The sequence below is a fragment of the Suncus etruscus genome, chromosome 10, assembly GCF_024139225.1.
Source record: "Suncus etruscus isolate mSunEtr1 chromosome 10, mSunEtr1.pri.cur, whole genome shotgun sequence".
Classification (NCBI taxonomy): domain Eukaryota; kingdom Metazoa; phylum Chordata; class Mammalia; order Eulipotyphla; family Soricidae; genus Suncus; species Suncus etruscus.
In genome coordinates this window covers 38,863,230-38,888,332 of record NC_064857.1, presented here as the reverse complement: position 1 = coordinate 38,888,332, position 25,103 = coordinate 38,863,230, and the positions used below count along the sequence as shown (strand labels likewise).

At 51.4% G+C, this 25,103-nt stretch overlaps 1 protein-coding gene across 1 annotated transcript; it reads left to right on the top strand.

Annotated features, from left to right (window-relative positions):
• Nucleotides 1-419: 419 nt before the first annotated feature.
• On the top strand, nucleotides 420-25,103 carry INSRR (insulin receptor related receptor). Its single transcript, XM_049781949.1, has 22 exons — nucleotides 420-504; nucleotides 8,080-8,631; nucleotides 10,879-11,182; nucleotides 11,280-11,422; nucleotides 11,816-11,960; nucleotides 13,598-13,812; nucleotides 14,010-14,136; nucleotides 17,717-17,955; nucleotides 18,311-18,478; nucleotides 18,564-18,759; nucleotides 19,303-19,344; nucleotides 19,465-19,685; nucleotides 20,193-20,329; nucleotides 20,417-20,579; nucleotides 20,749-20,854; nucleotides 21,670-21,722; nucleotides 22,142-22,371; nucleotides 23,533-23,643; nucleotides 23,772-23,931; nucleotides 24,186-24,315; nucleotides 24,400-24,534; nucleotides 24,783-25,103. The coding sequence occupies exons 1-22, from the start codon at nucleotides 420-422 to the stop codon at nucleotides 25,024-25,026; spliced, it is 3,906 nt and encodes a 1,301-aa protein (XP_049637906.1). The 3' UTR covers nucleotides 25,027-25,103.

The window sequence follows — 25,103 nt, the reverse complement described above, 5'->3', positions numbered from 1 at the left end:
AGAGCTGGGCGCGGCCCTTCGTGCGCCCCGGGGAGTGCGGCCGTGCGCTCCGGAGCCCCGAGCGGGCTGGGCCAGGCACCTGTCTGTCCCCCACGGCTAGCGGCCAGGACCACCGCTGCTCTGCTCCCCGGATCCCAGCTTCTGCTCAGCCCACACAAGCCTGTACCTGTGTGGCTCCCTCCAAGCTTTCCTTGGGTCTCTGCCCTGGTCCCCATCTGCATCTTGGTCTGCATCTCTCAGTCTCAGCTTCCTATCGCTGTCTTGGTGCCTCTGTGCTCTCATCTGTTCCTAGTTTCTTGTATCCAGGCCCTCCCCTCTTTCTCTGAAACTAATTTCCCCGTTCCTTCAGGGCTACCAGGCCCTTTCTTCCCTGTAACATTTGGAGAGCCCAAGGCCTGGGCAGAAAGCAAGGCTGGAACATGGCAGTGGCCACTCCATGGCCAGGGGTAGCATACCTGCTGGGCAGCCTCCTCTCCCTGGGATGTGGCCTGGATACACCAAAGGGTGAGTGCCCCCACTTTTATCCTGCAGCCCTGATGGGCACTCTGGCATTTCCCAGCAGAAACACCTGCTTTCTGGCTGGGTTAGATGGAAGGGCTGCCCAAGGGGAAAGGTTGTTATCTTTCTCCCACCGGCCAAATCTCTCAATCTCTTCTTCAGTCTTTGAATCTAGAAACTGGAGGAAAAACAAGTGTCCTCCGTTCTAGGGTGAAACTCCCATCCAATGAAGCCTGAATGAGAACTCAGGCAGAAACAGGGTTATTTAGTGGTGGTTTCTAGAATCTCAAAGGGGAAGGAAGAATGTGAACATGGCTGATAAATTGATGCCATTGTGAGGGCAGGAAACAGAGATAAGCCATGCTTCCCCTGGACCAATGGGTCCCCACTCTTTTTGGGGGGTGATGCTCAGAGGTTACTCCTGGCTCTGTGTTCCTGGCTTGGGGGACCATATGGGACGCCTGAGTATCGAAACGCAGTCTGTCCTAGGTTAGAGTGTGCAAGGCAAATGTCCTGCCGCTTGCACCACCACCCCAGCCCCAAGCCCCCCCCCCACTCTTAAGGCCTGTCCCTAGTGGAAAAGGCTACATAGAGCCAAGAGCATCAAGAGAAGTGCTCTTTCTTTTTTTTTGGGGGGGGGGTCAGACCCAGCAGTGCTCAGGGATTACTCCTGGCTCAACACTCAGAAATCACTCCTGGCAGGCATGGGGGACCATATGGAATGCCGGGATTCAAACCATCGTCCTTCTGCTTGCAAGACAAACACCCTACCTCCATTCTATCTCTCCAGCCCCAGAAGTGCTCTTTCTATTTACAATTGCCAGAATCTGAAAACAGCCCAGGTGCCCAAGAACAGATGAGTAGCTAAAGAAACTATGGTACATCTACACAATGGAATACTAAGCAGCTGTTAGGAAAAATAAAGTCCTGAAATTTGTTTATACATGAATGGATATGAAGAGCAAAGTGAGTCAGAGGGATAGACATAGAATGATCACATTCATTTATTGGGTAAATAAATAGTATAATAATAATATCCAGAGACAATAGAGACGAGGGCCAGTAGGAAGTGATAGGAAGCTTGCTACAAAGAGTAGGGGAGTGCAGTCAAGGTAGAAGGGGTCACTGTGACAATGATACTTGGAAATGATTACTCTGGACAAGAACTGGGGTACTGGGCCCGGAGAGATAGCACAGCGGCGTTTGCCTTGTAAGCAGCCGATCCAGGACCAAAGGTGGTTGGTTCGAATCCCGGTGTCCCATATGGTCCCCCGTGCCTGCCAGGAGTTATTTCTGAGCAGCCAGCCAGCAGTAACCCCTGAGCACCGCTGCGTGTGGCCCAAAAAAAAAAAAAAAAGAACTGGGGTAGTGAAAGGAAATAAACTGTCACATGTATGATACCCCTTCAGTAGCAATATTGAAAGTGTTGAAAGTGGAGCTGGAGAGATAGCATGAAGGTAAGGCGTTTGCCTTGCATACAGAAGGACAGTGGTTTGAATCCCAGCATCCCATATGGTCTCTTGAGCCTGCCAGGAGCAATTTCTGAGTGTAGAACCAGGAGTAATCCCTTAGCACTGCCGGGTGTGACACCCCCCAAAAAAAAGTGTTGAAAGTGTCTAAAGATGGGGCCAGAGATATAACATGGAGGTGGGGCATTTGCCTTGCATGCAGAAGAACGGTGGTTTGAATCCTGGCATCTCATATAGTCCCCTGAGCCTGCCAGGAGCAATTTCTGAACGTAGAGCCAGGAGTAACCCCTGAGCACTGCCGTGTGTGACCCTGCAAAAAAAAAAAAAAGTGTCTAAAGGAAAAAGAAAAGGAGAGAGAGAGAGAGAGAGAGAGAAAGAGAGAGAGAGAGAGAGAGAGAGAGAGAGAGAGAGAGAGAGAAAAGAAAAATGTTTGCCACTGAGGCAGGCAGAGGGAAGGATGAGGGAGGGCTGGAGGGAAAATAAGAACATTGGTAGGAAATGCACATTGGTGAAGAGATGGGGTTGGACATTATATCACTGAAACTCAATCATAAACAACTTTGTAACTGTGTAGCTCATGGTGATTCAATTAAGGAATTTAGTTATAAAAAGAAAGATGTCCTCCAATAAAAAAAGAGAGCACTACTCTTTGCCAGTGCACGTGCGCGCACACACACACACACACACACACACACACACACACACACACACACACACACTGCATCTGGTGTTAGGAAGGAGCAGGTTATACCTGGTGGCCCTGGTGGTGTCTGCAGCTTACCAGGGCAAGCAGGAGAGAGCTAGTGCCCCTTTGCCAATCCCGCCATCCCCCTCAAGGGAGCAGGAAACTCATGTTCTGTGCCTGCTGTGGGATTCATGACACCCTCATACTGGGGCCTTTTAAGGCAGGACAGGGTCACAAACCCACAGATGCAGAAGAGTGAAGCAAGTGGACTGCGATGAGAGTCTTCAAAGGAGCAATGCGAGTCAACAAAAGCACTGGCCCCCTTCCTACCCTCTCCCCCTAGCACAGGACTCCAGGCACATGCCAGCCTGGAGCATGGTTGTCCAGACAGGACCATGTGGGGGTGTTTGGTCAGCGGACCCAGATGTCGCTTTCCCAGTGGAGCCCTGCATGATCTCGCCTAAGAGAGGCAGGCAGGGGTTAATCTGTGAAGGTCGCCGTCTTGTTTTTCCAAATGACTCCCATCAGGGGGGCCCCAGAGAGGCAGGGCATGCCGGGAAGAGGCAAATAGGGGCTGAGAGAACCCCCTTCTGCCTCTCAGAGCCTGATTGCCTTTACCTCCTCGAGGGCTGACAAGTGTTTTTTCCTTCTCTCTCCTCTTTAGTGTGTGCACTTGTGGACCTGCATTTGCTCTTACACTCACACACATTCATGCATACCACATTACATACCACACATACAGTCTGAGGCCATACTACACATGCATACACAAACCACACACACTCCACAATACACAAAACGTGCTTACCCACAATAACTTCACACAAACTTCACCCCACCAAACCCCACATACTACACACCACACACACCAGACCCAGATGCTGGGCAGAATCAAGTCTGTACCATTCATAACGACAAAGAGAGGCTGTGCAGCCATGTCTGAGGGCAGGGTCTGGGTGATCGTGTGCATGTGGCTTGAAGGGTGAGGTGAGCAGGAAGATGCAGAAGCTGGAAGGTTGGCAGGGCTCTGAGCACAGTATGTATAACTCAGACTTGAGCCTTGGGTTGGAGAGATAGGACAGTGAGTGGGAAGGCAATGGCCTTGCACATAGCCACCTGGTTGGATCCTTGGCACCAAACAGGGTCCCCCAAACCCTGCCAGGTCAGAAGTGATCCTTGAACACTGCTAGTTGTAGCTCCAAAACCAAGCCAAACAAAACCAATAGACAAAACGTTTCTGCACTTTTCTGTAGCATGGAAATCCCTCTCGGAAGCAAGGGTGCAGCAGAGTCCCAAAATCTGTCCTCTTAGGGGAATAGTACAGTCACTTGGTGGGGAGGGGTGAGCCTCAGATATCTGTGGACTTAACCCATGGTCCCTGAGCCCTGAACTAGATGTCCTAGGGCCTCGATGGAGAACCTATGGCATGCATGCCAGTGTGGCATGCGAAGGCCTTGCAGCTGGCACTCAGGAAGGGGTCCGCAATTAAGATATGTGGCGTGGCAGGAGGCGAGTGTGCCAGCCGCTCACCTGACAGCAGGGCTGGACTAGCCATTGGGAGGACCGGGCACTCAGGCTCAAAAAGTTTAGCCATAACTGGCCAGTTTGCAGCTGACTCTAAGGACCTTATCTTCAGGATGTCCCCACTCCTGAAAGTGATATGCCAGGATCGATTTCTGAGCATAGAGCCAGGAGTAACGCCTGAGCACTGCAGGGTGTGACCCAAAAAAAATAAGTAAGTATATGGGGAAATTCAGACATCTGATATGATCTCTTAGGACTAAGATGCTTAATCAGTTGCTTTCAGGTAAGCCTCCATAAAGGGGCTGAATGAGGGGCTGGAGAAATAGCACAGCAGTAGGGCATTTGCCCTGCGTGCAGTTGACCTGGAATGGACCCAAATTCGACTCCCAGCATCCCATATGGTCCCCTGAACCTTCCAGGAGCAATTTCTGAGTGCAGAGCCAGGAATAACTCCTGAGAGCTGCTGGGAGTGGCCCTAAAACAAAAAACAAAAAAACAGAAATCGAGTGATCATGTGGCTGAAGTAATAGTACAGTGGGCAGGGCATTTGCCTTGCATATGACTGACCTGGGTTCGATTCCCCCAGCACCCTATATGATCCCCTATACCCATCAGGAGTAATTCCAAGAAGTAAGTCCTGAGCTTCATCAAGTGTGACCCCAAAACCAAACAGCAACAAACTAAAATTATGACAGGCATAAGGAATACAACAATAAATGACACATTATTTCTGTTCTTTGGAACTTAGAGTGAACAAAGTAAATGAATGATTGTTGATTACCCAATGTTAAGAACTAAAAAGAAAAATCAAGTAGAAAGGAGGGTGTGGAGTATGACTATTTGTGGGGAGAGAGAGGTTCTCCAGTATTTAGGGCATGCAGTGCTGTTCAGGCCCTGTGGTGTCGGGGAATACCAGGGCCACACCCAGGACTGTACCCAACAATGCTCAGAAGACCAGATTGTGGCATACAAGCAATGTTCCTTAACCCCTTATATCTTCGGCATCAGGAGTGTTGCTACTTTTATTTATTTTTGTTTTCTCTGGAGTCACACTCTGTAGTGCTTAAGGCTGACTTATGGCTTTATATTTAGGGATCATTCCTAACAGTGTTTGGAGAAGTGTATGGGGTGCCCAGGATTGAACCTGGTTCGGCTGCATGCAAGAAAAAAAATGTTGCCATTTTATTATTTTGTTTTGTTTTGTTTGTTGGGCCACACCTGGCTGCGCACAAGGGTAACTCCTGGCTCTGTGCTCAGAAATCGCTCCTGGCAGGCTCGGGGGACCATATGAGATGCCGGGATTGAACCCAATACAAGTCCATTCCAGATCATCCACATGCAAGGCATATGCCCTACCACTATGCTATCATTTCCGCCCTGAAGCTGCCATTTGAAAAGGCTACTTAGAGAATTCACTGAGATGTGGTATTTTTTTTAACTTGATTGATTGATTGACTGATTGATTGATTGGTTGGTTGTTTTTGGATCACACCCAGCAGCGCTCAGGGGTCACTCCTGGTTCTGCACTTAGAAATCGCTTCTAGGGGCCGGGCGGTGGCGCTAAAGGTAAGGTGCCTGCCTTGCCTGCGCTAACCTTGGACGGACCGCGGTTCGATCCCCCGGTGTCCCATATGGTCCCCCAAGCCAGGAGCAACTTCTGAGCATATAGCCAGGAGTAACCCCTGAGCGTTACTGGGTGTGGCCCAAAAACCAAAAAAAAAAAAGAAATCGCTTCTAATAGGCCATATGGGATGATTGGAATCAAACCAGGTCCCTCCCAGGTTGGCAACATACAAGGGATATGCCCTACCACTGTGCTATTTCTCTGGCCCCCGGAAGGTGCTATTTAAATGGAGACCTTTCTGTTGTTGTAATTTCTATTCCCAGAGGTGGGCTGGGTCATTCCCAAAGCTCTGGAGAAAAGACATTTTCTTGTTGGGGAACACCCCACTGTGTTAAGGGCTGACTTCTATCTCTGCTCTCAAGGAACTTATATGTGATGCCAAGGATTTAACTCTGGTCAGCCACATGCAAGTGTCCTACCTGCTGACCCCTAGAGAAGAGATTTAAAGGAGCCGAGAAAGCCAGAGCAATGCCTGACTGCTGGTTTGAGGAAGTTGAAGACAACAGAGAAAAAATTCAGTGTAATTGATATGAAGGAGAAAGAAGAGGAAATCAGATCTTTCAGGGAGCCTTGGAGGCTGCAGTAGGACTTCAGCATTTTGTTTGTGTTTGCTCAGGACTTACTCTTAGCTCGCACTTAGGGGTCACTCCTTGCAGTGCTTAAGGCTCATTCCTGGTTCTGTGCTCAGCTGTGCTCAGGGATCATGCTCAGTGGAGTTCAGGGAATCCTATAAAGTGCCAGAGATCAAACCCAGGTTGTCTGCATGCGAGGCAAGTGCCTTAAACTTAGTCTTTTCTTAGCCCCTAGATTTCAGCTTTCACCCCAATGAGATGGGGTCTGTGGGCAGTTTTGTACAGTGAATAAATGAAATCCAGCTATTTTGTGGGGCATACCTGAGAGTGCTCAAGTCTTGCTCCTGGATCTGTGCTCAGGAATCATTACTGATAGGCTCAGGGGACCATGTGAGATGTCAAGGATCGATATTGGATGGCTTCACTTGTCAAGGCAAGCACCTACCCTCTGACTATCCCTCACTCCAGCTCTTATGAGTTCACTCTGGCTATGGAGAGGTGAAGAGACTATCAGAGGACATTGGCAGAGGAGGAGAGACCATGGGGGAGGATATTGCTGTAGAGGCAGGGAAAGATGATGGGGGAAAGCATGACAAACGCTTGGACTCTGGATACATTTTTTTTTGTTGGTTTTGTGCCACACCCAGTGATGCTCAGGGGTTACTCCTGGCTATGTGCTCAGAAATCACTCCTGGTTTGGGGGACCATATGGGACGCCGGGGGATTGAACCACGGTCCGTCCTGGGTTAGTGCGTGCAGGGCAAACATCCTACTGTTTGTGCCACCTCTCTGGCCCAAAATTCTGAATACATTTTTTTTTTTTTTTTTGGTTTTTGGGCCACACCCGGTGACGCTCAGGGGTTACTCCTGGCTATGCGCTCAGAAGTCGCTCCTGGCTTGGGGGACCATATGGGACGCCGGGGGATCGAACCGCGGTCCGTCCTAGGCTAGCGCAGGTAAGGCAGGCACCTTACCTTTAGCGCCACCGCCCGGGCCCAGTAGGACTTTTAATTTTTTTTTTTTTTTTTTTTTTTTTGGTGTTTGGGCCACACCCCAGGGGTTACTCCTGGCTACGCGCTCAGAAGTCACTCCTGGCTGCTTGGGGGGACCATATGGGACGCCAGGGATCGAACCGCGGTCCAACCGTGGTCCGTCCTACGCTAGCGCTTGCAAGGCAGACACCTTACCTCTAGCGCCACCTTCCTGCCCCCCTGAATACATTTTAAAGAGAGCCAAGGAGAATGTGTGATAAGAAAAAGGAGGGTGAGAAGACTAACTTGAAATTGGAGATGTGATTGAAAGAAAAAAAATCTATGAAATGGACACGAGTTTTCCAGGGCTGGTTAAGGATTTATTTGGTCTGCCTTAACTTACCTGGTGGGGTTTCCCGGAGCTATAGGTGAAGCCCAGTTGGTAGTCTTTAGCCCCCAGAACAGATCCTGTCTCCCACTCAAGGCCCTTGCCCTTGTGGTCCAACTCCTTCAGAGTCCTTGTTATAACTGGGGAGCTAGGACAATGAGAAAGGTGCTTGCCTTGTATAAGGCCAATCGGGGTTAGATCCCTAACACCACGTATGGTTTTTCCTTTCCCCCAGCATCAGCAGAGCCAGGTATGATTCCCCCAAGTGAAACAAGTCAACGAAGCTATTGTGGTGGGATGAAGTGACTGGCCCTGCCATGCTGACTACTGTCCATTCTGTGCCCACAGTGTGTCCGAGCCTAGACATCCGCTCAGAGGTGGCAGAGCTTCGGCGTCTGGAGAACTGCAGCGTGGTCGAGGGCCACCTGCAGATCCTGCTCATGTTCACAGCCACGGGCGAGGACTTCCGTGGCCTCAGTTTCCCCCGCCTCACCCAGGTCACCGACTACCTGCTGCTCTTCCGTGTCTATGGCCTGGAGAGCTTGCGGGACCTCTTCCCCAATCTCGCCGTCCTCCGGGGCACCCGCCTGTTCCTAGGCTATGCACTGGTCATTTTTGAAATGCCACACCTGAGGGATGTGGGGCTCCCCGGGCTGGGCGCTGTGCTGCGGGGTGCCGTGCGGGTGGAGAAGAACCAGGAGCTCTGCCATCTCTCCACCATTGACTGGACTCTGCTACAGCCTTCCCCCGGTGCCAACCACATCGTGGGTAACAAGCTAGGCGAGGAGTGTGCGGATGTGTGCCCTGGGATGCTGGGGACTGCGGGCGAACCCTGTGCCAGGACCACCTTTGCAGGGAAAACCGACTACAGGTGCTGGACCTCCAGCCACTGCCAGAGAGGTGGGTGTTGACCTTGGCCCTTGACTAGGACCTAGGGAGAGTGGACAGAGATGATTCTGGGGAGCTTAGGACATTGAAACGAATATTTTGGGGTTTTTTTGGGGGGCAGCATCTGGCGATGCTCAGAGGTTACTCCTGGCTCTGCACTCAGAAATCGCTCCTGGCAGGCTCAGGGATCATATGGGAAGCCAGGAATTGAATTCGGGTTCGTTCTGGGTTGGCTGCGTGCAAGGCAAATCTTCGGCTGCTGTGCTATCGCTCAGGCCCCTGGGACAGAATTTGGCCTCCACTGGTTCCATCCTCCTGCTCCCAAGAAGCAGGCACTATCATTCTTCCTGTTTTATGGATAAGAAAACAGAGACTCCAAAAAGTGTAATAAGTGATGCTGCTGTATCAGCCTCAGGTAGCCAGGGTAGGTTGTAAAGGACTGGATAAAGAGAGGACACTGGGGTTGGGACACTTGTATTACTCTAGTAAGCAGTGGGCACCATCAAGGTAAGGTACACACACACACACACACACACACACACACACACACACACACACACACACACACACCCCAAAGAAGAGAGTAAAGGACAGGGAGCAAGTGGTCCTGGGAGTAGTCTTTAATAGATCCTAGAGACTGTGTGGGGTAAAGGTTAATGTAAAGTCAGAACTAGGGCTCAACTCTCTCTGCTAGCTGTTTGCTTTACCTATCTGAGCCTCAGTTTCCTCATCTGTAAAAATAATCTGGGGTGTGGGTACTGAGGAAGAGCTCTTCCATAAACATTCTTAAGTTAATGCCTGGGTTGTAGCATGTTCCTGAGAGGAGCAGCCACAGCACAGGGAGATAGATTGGGTTAGTGTTGGACATTCAGGAGCTGCAAGAGAGTAGATATGAGGATGTGAGAGAACAAAGACAGGCCAGATAAGGACAAAATGTGGAATAAATGTCTGCAACAGAAAGTAAGATTCACAGAGAGAGGGGGCCGGATAGATAGCATGGAGGTAAGACATTTGCCTTGCATGCAAAAGGATGGTGGTTCAAATCCCGGTATCCCATATGGTCCCCCAAGCCTGCCAGGAGCGATTTCTGAGCACAGAGCCAGGACTAACCCCTGAGAGCTGCCCTGTATGACCCAAAAGAAAAAAGATTCACAGGGAGAAAACAGGGTGGAAAAAGGGAGTAAGTGGGGGGGGGGGATGCTGGAGAAAGGAGTCAATATGTGGGAGGAGAACCAGAAAGATATCCAAAAGACTGGAGCATAGACCTGGCCCAAGGAATTCTGACTCAGTCCCAGGCTCTTCATAGCATCACGAGGGAGTTCCTGGTGACTCCCAGTACTACTTGGGAGACCCCCCCCCCCAAAATCAAAGTTCAGGAGTGAAAAGGAAGTGAACTCAGAGGCTAGAAGCAGATCTGCTGTTGGACTCTGCCAACAGTTCCTGGTGGTCAGTACCTCAGTGTCAGGACAGAAGAGTAACCAGATCCCAGCTGTAGCCGCTGGGCTCTCCTCCAGAGGCCTCCCTGTTGGCTGTAAACACAGCTGTGGCACCGCTCTCCTCGCTTGTGTACACTGTCAACAACATGCCTGACTGACCCCCGAAGCATGTAACATTGTCCCAGACAGTCTGCAGCTACTGTGCACAACCCCCAGACCTCTAGACCCAGAGCAAGGAGCAGCAGAAAAGGCAGGAAGACAGGCCAGTTGGGGGCAAAGGCAGCAGTGATGCCCCTCCTTCCAGTTTCTTCTTGTCCTGGTGGGGATAGGTTGGCTGGTTCGCCTGGCACCTTGCCCAGCAGGCACCAGACTGCGACAGCAAGACAGCAGCATTTCAGATGGCCAAGGGCACTGCTCTATCCCAGATTCTAACTCTCTAAATAAGCACTGGGGGAGGTGGGATGCCCTGAGAGGGATCACGACCCTTGCCCTCAAGAGCTTTTGCCAAGGAGAGGGGCCAGAAAGATAGCCTAGGGGGTAGAGCGTTTGCCTTGCATGTGACTGACTCAGGTGACTGACTCCTGACTCGGGTTCAATCCCTGGAATCCCATTTGGTCCCCCAATTCTGCCAGGAGCTATTTCTGAGTGCAGAACCAGAAGTAATCCCTGAGTGCCACTGGGTTTGGTAAATAAAAAGAGCATTTGCCCAAAGGAAATAGCCAGACATTTAGTCCTAAGAAGTGGTCAGTGTGGGAGCAGAATGGAAGAGATGGGGGTGAAAATAAAAGCACAGATAAGGCCTGACACAGTGCTCTGCCCACAGTATGTCCCTGTCCCCGATCACTGGCCTGCACAGCAGCAGGGGAGTGTTGCCACCCCGAATGCCTAGGGGGGTGCAGCCGACCAGAGGACCCTCGCGCCTGTGTGGCCTGCCGCCACCTCTACTTCCAGGGCACCTGTCTTTGGGCCTGCCCTCCAGGCACCTACCAGTATGAGTCCTGGCGTTGTGTCACCGCTGAGCACTGTGCCAGTCTGCGCTCAATGCCTGGCCGCGCCTCCACCTTCGGCATCCACCAAGGCAGCTGCCTGGCCCAGTGTCCTCCAGGCTTCACCCGGAATGACAGCAGGTGAGAGAGTACAGCCCATTGGGGGCCCCTCTGGGAGGGTGAGCAGGGCTCACGAAGGTCCAAGGCTCATGCCACACCCTCTGCTTGCCTCTGCCAGCATATTCTGCCACAAGTGCGAAGGCCTGTGCCCCAAAGAGTGCAAGGTGGGCACCAAGACCATCGACTCCATCCAGGCAGCACAGGATCTGGTGGGCTGCACCCATGTGGAGGGAAGTCTCATCCTCAACCTTCGCCAAGGCTGTCAGTATTTTCTTTATTGTTTGTTTGTTTGTTTTTTTGGGGGGTCACACCCAGCAGCGCTCAGGGGTTATCCCTGGCTCTAGGCTCAGAAATCACTCCTGGCAGGCTTGGGGGACCATATGGGATGCCGGGATTGAACCACCGTCCTTCTGCATGCAGTGCAAATGCCTTAGCTCCATGCTATCTTTCCAACCCCAGCTGTCAGTATCTGCAAGGCAGGGCCCTCCTCCCAGCCATACCCTCCCTTTCCGGCCATGCCCTCTTCCTAAACCATGCCCACTTTAAGCATCCTGCCCATCATCCCTGGTCCCACCCATTCTCTGAGTTCCATTTTAGCCACACCCCATGGTCTATCACTCTGTCCCTGTCCTGCCCCTGTCTTTCTATTTTCAGATAACCTGGAGCTGGAGCTGCAGCGAAGCCTGGGGCTGGTGGAGACCATCACTGGCTTCCTCAAAATCAAGCACTCCTTTGCCCTTGTGTCGCTGGAATTTTTCAAGAACCTCAAATTAATCCGAGGGGACGCCATGGTGGACGGGTAAGGGGCCTGAAACAGATCTTTGACCAACTACCTCTATAGAACTTCCTTCAGTGCTCTTAATACTGTGAAGGGCATGCGTTCCGGGACCAGCTCAGTTGCTTTGTGTAGTTTTTGTAGTTCTCAATTTTTCTCTTCTGTGAATGGGGCCACTTAGGGACCAGAGTGATAGTAAAATGAGCAGGGCTTTTGCCTTGCATGTGGATGGTACAGATTCAATCCCTAGCATCTCATATGGTCCCCTGAGCCAACCAAGAATAATTTCTAATTGCAGAACAAGGAGTAACACCCCCCCCCCAGCATTGCTAGGTGTGGTTGAAAAACAAACTAAAAAAGGAGTTCACATAGGGCTGTTATGACATTAAGTTGTCAAATACAAGCACTTAAGTTGTTAGCACTTATATTGTACCTGAAACATAATATAGACTATAAACATTACAGTTATATAACTGCATGGTCTGACTGTAATTGTTATTTTCTAATTTTCTCAGCTGCATAACTGGACTCTGGGTTTGAAACCCATGCTTGTAATTACCAGCCAAGCCCTACACATACCTTTCCTAAAGCACATCTATCATTTTGGTTTTGTATGTTTTGTCTTTGTTTTGAGACCACACTCAGCTGTGCTCAGGCTTTATTTCTGATTCTGTGCTCAGAAATCACTCCTGGTGGTTGATGTTTGAGGATCTCTGTGGTGCTGGGGATAGAATCTGGTTTGAACGTGGGCAAGCCAAGCACTTTATCCACTGTTCTATCTCTCCGGCCCCTAAAATAATTTTTTATATCACTATAGAGCCAAGCCGTTTATTGTGTATCCTGGCATATTGCCTTGTTTATACCTCTCCCCACCCCAGTCCCTGTGCCACCATCCAGAAGGGATAGACATACTCCAGCTGGAGGCGGGTTCCCCCAGGCTGACTCAGACTCCTCCCTGTGTCTCAGAACCAGCAGTCTGGACCATAGCAGGTGCACAGGTAATGTGAGGTGAGGGAAGAAGGAGAGAGACAAAAGCTGTTGGCCCCATCTCACTGATGAGAATGCAGTTTGGATATGTTGGCAGGCCTCCTGGTCAGTGGCATATGTGAGGGTGTGCAAATGTAGAATATAAATAAAAAAAAATAGCATAAAGAACCCACGCATTGTGTGAGGCTGCCCCAAGCACCATGTTTCTAACCCCTCAGCAGGACGGGTCTGCTGAAGAAGGGTTTAGCGGTGGAGAAATAATTCACAAACAGTCAACTAAAGTTTCATTGGAGTCAGCTTGCTTTTATTCCACGGTCCTATCTGCCATATGCTTTTTCTCACGTGTGCTTCTCTGCTAAGCTTTCTGCTGCCCCCCTCTGATTTGTGCCCAGTTCTCCCTAAGTTGATTATCCTATCTCTCTCTGTCTCTCTCTCTTTTTCTCTCTCTCTTTCTCCTTTATTATTTAAAATCACCTGCCCCCTCCCAGGTGTGGGTAGGTCTGATCATCCATGTGGGATTAACATCTCAAAAGAAAGTTTAGATAAAAGGGTGTTGGGGGAAGGGTTCACTTACATGCCAATGCCCCTAGGAAGGGTACTAGACACGAGGTACTAGGTTCTCTGTGTCTTGTCCCTATCTGCTCTGCAGAGAAACATCTTTGGTCTTCCCCCAGGAACTACACTCTGTACGTGTTAGACAACCAGAATTTAGAACAGCTGGGGTCCTGGGTGGCTGCTGGGCTCACCATTCCAGTGGGCAAGATTTACTTTGCCTTCAATCCCCGCCTCTGCCTGGAGCACATCTATCGCTTGGAGGAGGTGACTGGCACCCGGGGTCGCCAAAACAAGGCTGAGATCAACCCTCGCACCAACGGAGATCGAGCTGCCTGTGAGACTTGAGACCCACCAACCCTACTGCGGCTGCAGTGGGAGCCATGATCCCCAGACACACACATTCTGGGTGGTGGAAGGTGGTGCCTGAAGGGTGGGACTTGACATGGGGTCAGAATTGGGGTTTGGAGGTAGGAGGGAGGCTCCAGTGTGGCTCCAGGTAATGAGCAGGTTACCTCCACTTTCCCTGCCCAGGCCAGACTCGAACCCTGCGCTTTGTGTCCAATGTCACTCAAGCTGACCGCATCTTGCTGCGCTGGGAGCGTTATGAACCGTTAGAGGCCAGGGACCTTCTCAGTTTCATTGTGTACTACAAGGAGTCGTGAGTTTTTTTTTTTTTGGGGGGGGGTGGGTCTATGTCAATGGGTGGGGCAATGGGCAGGACCGTGGCAGTGTGGGCCAGTGAGTGAGATGGGGTGGGCTAATGGGCAGGGTCTTAATGGGGCAGGGCCAGGCCTAAGGCAAGTGAAGGTTTAGCTTCTGCAAGGCCTCATATCTACCTTCTGTGCCCCTCCGTGCCTCAGTTTCTCTTCACCAAGTGAAATGGAGACAGAACTTCTGAGAGTCCAGCAGAGAGGCACCTCTCTGGGAAGTCTTAGATAATTAAACTTCTATTTGTGATGCTAATGTTCTGTACTGACCACATGTTCCTGCCCCAGCAGCGGTTTGGGGAGTACCCACTAATTTGGCCAGTTTTATGCGATGGTTTGCCAGCATTTAATTAAAGCCCTAGGAAGGGAGGGAGCAAGTCCAGCCTGCTTGGAGAGCTTGTGCTGGTGATAGCAGGAGGGATCTTGGTTAGATCTCAGGAGGGATTTCTTCAGGAGCTAGGAATCACAAACAAATCTTTCATCCAAGGAGAGATGGAGAGGGGGTGGCAGACTAGGAGGTCAAGAGTGTGGAGTATGCATCCTGTATGATGGATAGAACATAGAACTTAGTAGAAGTTCCTATGAACTGAAATGGACAGAATGGGCCAGAGACATAGTTCAGCAAAGAGGGTAAGCTTCTTGCCTTGTGCACAGCTGACACAATTTGTTTTGGTTCAGTTTGGCAGTGCTCAGGGATTACTCCTAGCTCTGAACTCAGAAACTATTCCTGGTTGTGTTCAGGGAATCATGGGATGCCAGGGATTGAACCCAAGTTGGATATGTGCAAGGTAGACATCCTGCTCTCTAGCCCCAGCTGACACAATTTAACCCCAGCATCAGACAGGATTCCCTGAGCACTTCCAGAATTGTTCCCTAAGTCCCACCATGTGTGACCCCCAAACAAACAAAAGGACAGATCTTGGGAACAGGCTCAAGTGGCAGAGCATAAACTTTGCATGTCCAAGGACCTGGGTTTGATATTCCCTCTGCTGCTTCCCTCCCCTGTGTTTTCCACTTGGGCATGCTTAGGTATAGCCCTGGTATTCCCTGACCACTTCCAGGAGTGTTCCCTTATAAAGATAAAACTGGCAGTTCTTAGTTACCCGTCGGCCCTGGGCTTGTGTGGGAGAAAGGAAGGGAAGTAAGTAAGTCTGTTCAGATGGCCAAGACACTCCCAATTTTCCATTAAGGGGAGCTAGATATAGACAGGTCTCTGGGCACCATCCACACAGATTCTGACTCAGTTCTCCATGCAACTGCATCTCTAATAAGCCTGAGTAAAGCTGCCTCTGGGTTATGGACTGTAATGAAAACCATCCCCTGGCTCAAATGGCCTAGTGTGTACATTTATGCACTCTAAACTCTCAGGGCAATCTCAGAGGTCCTTTGAGAAGTTCCCCTACTGCCAATGCCTTATAAAGTGACTATGATCCCTCTGAGACATTGACTGTGGAAGTTGGCCTACTTCTAGCTCTAGCACACCCATAACCACTTCTCAAGTGAGTGTGATATGCCCAGAAGGTGCCTATCTCTATTGCATTCACTACAACCATCAAGCCTCCTTCCTCCTGGGATTCTACTTCTCCCATCAAAGGCAAACACTTCCACATCCTCTTTCACTGCCTCATAGTTCTGTCCTGGTTTAGCATCAGTTTCACCCCTTTAACCACCTCCAAATCAACAAATACCTCACACTTAGTGTGATGGCCCATTATGTCCTCTTGAACGATTGGCTTTGATAGAAATAATGCCTCTAGGAACCAGCAGACCCTTCCAGAACTGAGTATGGTGATTCCAAGTCCAGGCCTTGCTCTGACCTCAAGAAGCTAGTGATGGCAGGCCCAAAGAGATAGCACAGCGGTAGGGCATTTGCCTTGCATGCAGCCAATACAGGACAGACAGTGGTTTGAATCCCAGCATTCTATATGGTTCCCCGAGCCTGTCAGGAGCAATTCTGAGCACAGAGCCAGGAGTAACTCCTGAGCGCCTCCAGGTGTGACCCCAAAATAAGAAGTAAAAAAAAAAAAAAAAGGAAGCCAGTGGTGAATGCCTTTAGCCCTCATTAATCCCCCATGGTGGGGCAATTGTGATGGTGGTGGTGGTGGTGGTTGTGGGCCTTGTATGCTGCCAATACAGGACAGACAGTGGTTCAAATCCCAGCATCTTATATGATCCCCTGAGCCTGCCAGGAGTGAGCAGGGATCAAAGTTGAGATTCCCAAAGGCAAAGCTTGTGCTTTAGATCTTTGAGACTTCTCTCCAGTCCCTACAAGATTTTGTTTAACACATATTGAGATAGAAGCTTAGTATTCCTTGCACCCGGACAAGGAGACATTTAATCACTGAGGTGGCTGTCGGGCCAGTTATCAAAAACTGTAGAGATAGATTGTATTTGTCTTGCAAACAGCCTACCCTGATGTAGTCCCCAGCACAGTCTAGTGTCTTCTGGACATACCAGGAGTGATTTCTGAGCACAGAGCCAGGAGTAAACCTGGAGGACTGCTGGATGTGATACACACAAAAAAATATTTTTAAATTAACCAGCTTCACAGGGTCTAACAGGAGGCTTAATAGGACGGAGATAATATACAGAAATAGGGCACTTACCTTGCACATTGCCTATCCTGTTCTATACCTGGCATCACATATGGGTCCCCATGTTCCAATAGGAATGATTCTTTTTTTTTTGTTGTTTGATTTTTTTGGGAGGGTCACATCTGGCTGTGCTCAGGGGTTAGTCCTGGCTCTGTGCTCAGAAATTGCTCCTGGCAGGCACGGGGGACCATATGGAATGCCAGGATTCAATCAACATTGCTTGCAAGGATCAGCCGCTTGCAAAGCAAATGCCCTACCGCTGTGCTATCTCTCCGGCCCCAGGAATGATTTTTTTTGGGGGGGGTTTGGTTTTTGGGTCACACCCTGCAGCACTCAGGGGTTACCCCTGGCTCTAGGCTCAGAAATCGTTCCTGGCAGGCTCGGGGAACCATATGGGATGCCGGGATTCGAACCACTGTCCTTCTGCATGCAAGGTAAACACACTACCTCCATGCTATCTTTCTGGCCCCAGGAATGATTTTTGTTTGTTTGTTTGTTTTGGGTTTTGGGTCACACCCGGCATCGCTCAGGGGTTCCTCCTGGCTCTATGCTCAGAAATCGCTCCTGGCAGGCTCGGGGGACAATATGGGATGCCGGAATTCGAACCAATGACCTTCTGCATGAAAGGCAAATGCCTGACCTCCATGCTATCTCTCTGGCCCCACAGGAATGATTCTTGAGCTCAGAGCCAGAAATAGTCCCTGAGTTCAGAGCCAGGAGTAAACCCTGTGGTTTAAACACACACACACACACACACACACACACACACACACACACACAAACATATATACATACACACAAACCAAAAAGTAGGAGGTTAGATCATTACTTTGCCCTCATGCCCATTGTAAGAAGAATGACAGTGACTGTCTGGGGCGATTCAGAGTTGTGGTTGGGGGAAGCAGAAGCACACTTCAGCTCCAGGCATGGTGTTCAGTCCATTCCAGAATGCCACGGAGCACATAGGTCCAGATGCCTGTGGAGCCCAGAGCTGGAACCTGCTGGATGTGGAGCTGCCCTTAAGCCGTACGCAGGAGCCAGGGGTAACCCTAGTGCCCCTCAAGCCTTGGACACAGTATGCAGTGTTTGTGCGAGCCATCACATTGACCACTGCTGAGGACAGCCCACACCAAGGAGCCCAGAGCCCCATCATCTACCTTCGAACCCTGCCTGCAGGTGAGAGAAGCCTTTAGAAGCCATAGGAACTAGATGCCTGGATCCTAGTGACAAGGGGGGGAGAGACAGAGGTACCAGAAAGAGCCACTGGGTCAATGAACACCAAACCTACAGAAACTAGAGTGGCCAGAAGTTTGGGTCTCACAAATAGGGGCCTTGGTCCCAGGGATGCTGCCAGAGGGAGAGTGCAGCGGGGAAAGGCCACTGAGCCAACCCAAGGCAAGGACAAAGGCTGGGTTCTAGGCAGTTCTCTATTTCTCAGGAAAGGGGTGTGTGTACCCCACAGAGACTCTAAACAGGGAGTGTGCAGGCTCTCTCTCATTCTTGCCCTACCAACCAACACCTGCACCCACAGCACCTACCGTGCCCCATGATGTCATCGCCATGTCCAACTCCTCCTCTCACCTCTTGGTCCGCTGGAAGCCACCCAGCCGGCGCAATGGAAACACCACCTACTATCTAGTTCTGTGGCAGCGTCTGGCAGAGGACGGCGACCTCTACCTCAATGACTATTGCCACCGTGGTACGTGCATGGGGAGAGGGTAAGGGGCGAGAGCCAAGGGCCCAGGGCTCAGGGTGCCCAGCCTAACTGCCTCTTTCCATGCTAGGCCTGAGACTGCCCACCAGCAACAATGACCCCCGCTTTGACAGTGAAGACCCAGAACTGGAGGCTGAGATGGAGCCAGGCTGCTGCCCATGCCAACACCTTGCCCCGGGGCAGACTCTGCCACCCCTGGAAGCGCAGGAGGCCTCTTTTCAGAAGAAATTTGAAAACTTCCTGCATAATGCCATCACCATCCCCAAGTAAGTGGTCCCAGGCCCCAGGAGCAAGAAGGAGGCTGTGGGCTGGACTTATGGCAATGGGGCGGGGATCAGGGCGGGCTTACAGGGAGGGCATGGCTTGATGCAGGGGTCCTCAAACTTTTTAAACAGGGGGCACTGTCCTTCAGACTGTTGGAAGGCCAGATTATAGTAAAAAACAAAAATTATGAACAAATTTTTATGCACACTGCATATATCTTATTTAGAAGTGAAGAAACAATATGGGAATAAATACAATATGTGACCTGTGGGCCGTAGTTTGAGGACCATTGGATGGTGGCTGGTGTAGGGGCGTGGCCTACATAGTGGGTGGGGCTTGTTATTGATGTTATAGTCTTGGTGGGCATGGCTTATATGATGGGCGGGGCCTTGGTGGACAGTATTGGACCTTGGCTTATAGAGTGCAGACTGGGGACCCAGCTAAACACATGTGTTGGGGGCTATGGATAGGTGGTCGTGCGCCCCCAAATGACCCAAGACCTAGTTCCAAAAAGGCCTGACCGGGCCTTTTTTTGTCTCCTCCAGATCCCCTTGGAAGGTGACATCCATCAATAAAGGTCCTCAAAGGTGAACAAGGGCTGGGCCTGAGTTGGAGGGTGGGACTCCAGGAGAGGGTAGGTGGCTAGGGATGGGGGTGAATGGGGTCTAGGGAGAGGGGGGACTTGGCACTCACCTCACTCTCTCCAGCGACTCTGGAAGACAACGCAGGGCCGCAGGGGATCTCCGGCTTGCAGGGAACAGCTCAGATTTTGAGATCCAAGAGGACAAAGTGCCCCGGGAGCGAGCGGTACTGAGTGGTCTGCGCCATTTCACCGAATATCGGATAGATATTCATGCCTGCAACCATGCCGCGCACACGGTGGGCTGCAGCGCTGCCACGTTCGTCTACGCACGCACCATGCCCCACAGTAGGTGATCCCTCACCCTCTCCCCTTCCCAGACCCCTAGGACTCTTTTAGAATAAATGCTTCAACTAGTGAGTGTGAACCCCACTAAGTAACCTCAGAGCTTTGCAATCTCCCCATGGGAGAGAGCAGGACCCACACCAAACAGTACTCTGGAGACGACACCCGAAGGTGTTCAGGGTTCTAGCCGGTTCCCCGATACTCTTTCTCCTGCCCCATAACTACCCCATAACCTCCTAGGGTTTAATTTCTTTTTTTTTTTTGGTTTTTTTTTTGGGGGGGGGCCACACCTGGCGGTGCTCAGGGGTCACTCCTGGCTGTGTGCTCAGAAATAGCTCCTGGCAGGCACGGGGGACCATATGGGACACTGGGATTCGAACCAACCACCTTTGGTCCTGGATTGGCTGCTTGCAAGGCAAATGCCGCTGTGCTATCTCTCCGGGCCCACCTCCTAGGGTTTAGACTTGAAAATGAAGTGAAGTCTGGCTGCTTGATGTCCTCCTCCTGCAGGAGAAGCGGACAGTATCCCTGGGAAGGTAGCCTGGAAAGCGGCCAGCAAGAGTAGCATCATCCTGCATTGGCTTGAACCCCCAGACCCTAACGGACTTATCCTCAAGTATGAAATCAAGTACCGCCGCAATGGAGAGGTAGGAACCCCAGGACACCCAAGGATAATCATCCAGCTCCGATTTGCACCTCCTCTTCCAAAGCCTTCTATTTTGTGCTGCCCGCAGGAGGCCACGGTGCTGTGTGTGTCACGACTGAGATATGCTAAGTTTGGGGGGGTCCACTTGGCCCTGCTGCCCCCTGGCAACTATTCTGCCCGGGTTCGGGCGACCTCGCTGGCTGGCAATGGCTCTTGGACAGATGGCATCACTTTCTACATCCCTGGCCCAGGTACAGAAAGTTCCAGACCTGCCCTCTATAATAGCCCCATCTCCTGCTGTGGAAACCACCGCAGGCCTTGTATCATGTCCTCTGGCACCTAATATCCTCTAGGAGGATCTTTGTGGTGGTTCTCCATCTTGATCACCCTTGGCTGACCTCTAACCCTATTCTTTGCTAGAGGAAGAAGAATCTGGGGGGCTACACGTCCTTCTCACTGTCACCCCCGTGGGACTCATGCTACTCATCATTCTCACTGTCCTTGGCTTCTTCTACAGCAAGAAGAGGTGAGGGGCAGAGAGATAGCTCAGCAGGTGGGACGCTTACCTTGCAAGTAGATCCCAATTTGATCCTGGGCTTCACATAGGGTCCCTGGAGCCCTGACAGGAGTGACCTTGGGTGCAGAGCCAGGATGAACCCTGAGAACACCCCATCCCATAAAAAAGAGATAACAAATAACAGATCACACCAGTGCCTCATCCTTGCATCCTGATGGCCTCTAGGAGAAGCGGGTTCTGGGGAGGGTGGAGCATGAGTCCCCTGTTCACATCCTTCCAGGCTCAAATTCTTCCTGGGGTGCAGTATTGACAATTCCCTTGAATTGGATGATGAGAGTGACAGCCCCATGTCTAGGAAACACCTGTCTTAACATCCAGGACTTGTTGGTCATTGTGCGCCAATGGATCAATGCAAGGATTGATCAGTCCAAGGTTCAATGCAGCTGGTCCACCATAATTGACAGGGGTGGGGAGGCAAGAGACCTCGACCCATGTCATGAAATAATGAGGGCAAGATCCTCCTGCCCCAGGGCTAAATCAAGAAGTAAATGAGGGCACTTTGTCCATTGGTTTCTAAGGATTAGCCAAGAGTCAGGAACCCTTAACTCCTGCACAATCCCATCCATATCTGATAGCAGATCCCAGGTCTAGAGCCAAGACCAACTTGGAAAGTACTTAGGACTTCTCCAGGGGTACTTCGGGTGTGGTCAACACCGTCCCTCTTCTTGCATGTTCTCCTGTGTGTACCTTACCCAGTCAATGACTGCCCTGTACTTCTGAACACCTTTCCAGCCTGACCTTAACCCCTCACCTCCCTGTTGCAGAAACAGCACACTGTACACCTCTGTGAACCCGGAATACTTCAGCGCCTGTGATAGTAAGTGTCGGGGTGTGTGTGGAGACAGGCTGGGTGGAAAGAGAGAGAGGTGGGGAGAATGGTGATGGCTTTCTGCAAGTCTTGGAGAAGGTGGCCCTTGGGTCTGAGTCCCTTCTGAGGTGGAGGTGGGGCCCAGAGAAATATCCAGTCTCTGGCAAGCAGGTGATGTCTTAAGGGGTGAGGTGGGGAGAGATAGCATGGAGGTAAGGTGTTTGCCATTCATGCAGAAGGTCATTGGTTCAAATCCCAGCATCCCATATGGTTCCCCCAAGCCTGCCAAGAGTGATTTCTGAGCGTGGAGCCAGGAGTAACCCCTGAGTGCTGCTGGGTGTGACCCAAAAACCAAAAAAAAAGGGGGAATACATTTGGGGTGGGAGAAGCATAAAACACCCCCCACCTCTTGGCCTGCCTCCTCCCAGTGTACATACCAGATGAGTGGGAGGTGCCTCGAGAGCAGATTTCAGTCATCAGGGAACTGGGCCAAGGCTCCTTCGGGATGGTCTATGAGGGGCTGGCGCAAGGACTGGAATCTGGAGAGCTGCCCACACCTGTGGCCCTGAAGACAGTGAATGAACTGGCAAGCCCCCGGGAGCGCATTGAGTTCCTCAAGGAAGCATCTGTCATGAAGGCATTCAAGTGTCACCATGTGGTAAAGGCGACGGGGGATTGGCAGGTGGTGAGAAGGACAGGGTCAGGGTTGATGGGTTAAGAATCTGATAGGAGGGGCTGGAGATATAGCATGAAGTTAAGGCATTTGCCTCTCATGCAGAAGGTCAGTGGTTCGAATCCTGGCATTTCATATGGTCCCCTGAGCCTGCCAGGAGCGATTTCTCAGCGTAGAGCCAGGAGTAACCCCTGAGCACTGCTGGGTGTGACCCAAAAACCAAAAAAAAAAAAAAAAAAAAAAAAAGAATTTGATAGGAGTAAAGTCCATTTGGGGTGGGGGGCAGATCCAGGAAGGTTTTGGTAGAATCATGCCTGGGACTGAGCTCCAAGATGTTTGGGAGTCAAGAGTGAGCGGGGTGGGGCTGAAGAGAAAGGACAGTGGGTAGTACACTCACATTGTGCATGGCCTAATTGGGTTTAGTACCCCAAATGGTCGCCCAAGCACCGCCAGCAGTGATCTCTGTGTGCAGAGTGAGATGGACTCCAATTTTGTTTTTAAATAGTGACTGGGATGATGATTGGGGGTAGGGTTAGAGTTGACCTAATAATTATAAAACCCAAGATGATAGTTGACTGTGCTCACAGTTATGGATTAAATTAACATCACTCTTAGGTCAGGGATAGGAGCATGGTTATGGCTGGGGTTAAGAGTCAGTGTTGGGGCCGGGCGGTGGCGCTAAAGGTAAGGTGCCTGCCTTGCCTGCGCTGGCCTTGGACGGACCGCGGTTCGATCCCCCCGGTGTCCCATATGGTCCCCCAAGCCAGGAGCAACTTCTGAGCACATAGCCAGGAGTAACCCCTGAGCGTTACCGGGTGTGGCCCAAAAACCAAAAAAAAAAAAAAAAAGAGTCAGTGTTGGGGGCCGGCGAGGTGGCGCTAGAGGTAAGGTGTCTGCCTTGCAAGCGCTAGCCAAGGAAAGGACCACGGTTCGATCCCCCGGCGTCCCATATGGTCCCCCCAAGCCAGGGGCAATTTCTGAGCGGGTAGCCAGGAGTAACCCCTGAGCATCTAATGGGTGTGGCCCGAAAAACCAAAAAAAAAAAAAAGAGTCAGTGTTGGTATCTGGGTGGGGTCAGAGTTTTGATCAGTGGGTCAAGGGCCTGAGGGACCCACAACCAGCAACCAGCCTCTTAATTTATTTCAGGTACGTCTCCTGGGTGTGGTATCTCAGGGACAGCCAACTCTGGTCATCATGGAGTTAATGACCCGTGGAGACCTCAAGAGCCACCTTCGATCATTGCGGCCTGAGGCAGAGGTGAACCACAGGAGGACATTGGCCCATTGGCTTAGGGAGTTGGAAAAGCCTGGGACATTGCTGGGAGGGTGGCTGACAGAGTCCAGCTTCTAGGTTCTTTCTTCTCCAGCTCCCTCTCTTGGCTCTAGAATAACCCTGGGCTTCCACGGCCTGCCCTAGAGGACATGATCCAGATGGCTGGCGAGATCGCCGACGGCATGGCTTACCTGGCCGCCAACAAGTTCGTGCATCGAGATCTGGCAGCCCGGAATTGCATGGTGTCCCAGGACTTCACTGTCAAGATCGGGGGTGCGAAGGGTGCCAGGAGCGTGGGATAGGACTGAGTAGAGAGATTCCCTTACACTAATCAGGAAACACTCTGTACCTCAGCCTTCCCCCATCCTGCAGTTACCCCAACCCTAGATCTCAGCATCCTCCCCTCAGAGCAGAAGGCTTGGGAGGAGGTGATGACTCATGAGCCCACACTTTGCAGGATTCTTGCAGTCTGGATGGGGGAGGTCAGGAGAGGACCCCCTCAACCCGTGTGCCCTCTCACTTTGCAGACTTTGGGATGACACGAGATGTGTACGAGACTGACTATTACCGCAAGGGGGGAAAGGGGCTGCTGCCGGTGCGATGGATGGCCCCAGAGTCCCTCAAAGATGGCATCTTCACCACCCACTCGGATGTCTGGTGGGGCCTGGCAGGGTCAGAGGTTGGGGGAGGTCCGGGCTTGCCTTCCTCAGGGCCTGGCTCAGGCCTCCCACCTGTCCCCAGGTCCTTTGGCGTGGTGCTCTGGGAGATCGCCACCCTGGCTGAGCAGCCCTATCAGGGATTGTCCAACGAGCAGGTGCTCAAGTTTGTCATGGATGGAGGGGTCCTGGAGGAGCTGGAGAGTTGTCCCCTTCGGCTGTGAGTCACCTGGCTTATCATGCCTCACCCTGCCTCTTTCACCTGCCTCCTATCCCCCTGAATTCTGTCTGATGCCTTTCCTCTTACTCTTACCCAGTGCTTCTGAGACTGGCTTGTTCGAAACGCTTCAGTGGACCCCTCCCAGAGAATCTTCTCCATCGAGCCTCCCCTGACTGACTGATCTTAGAATTAGGGTGCAGCTGGGAGACTCTTTGTTCCCTCTGACAACTCCCCATCCACCCCACTAGGCAGGAGCTGATGCACCATTGCTGGCAGCAGAACCCACGCCTGCGGCCTACCTTCATGGACATCCTGGCCAGCGTAGAGGAAAAGCTTCGTCCCTCTTTTCGCCTCCTGTCTTTCTACCACAGTCCACAGTGCCGGGCTGGCCGCACCTCCCTGCCACCAGCTGATGCAGAGCCCAGTGCCCCTCCCAGCCCCAAAGAGGCCTCCTCAAACTGTAGTCCCCCCAATGGGGGCCTGGGGCCCTGATGACATCCTATTCTCTGGTGGATCAGCCTCCCCGGGCAGACAGAAAGACTCCAGTCATTGCAGTGGGAGATGCCCCA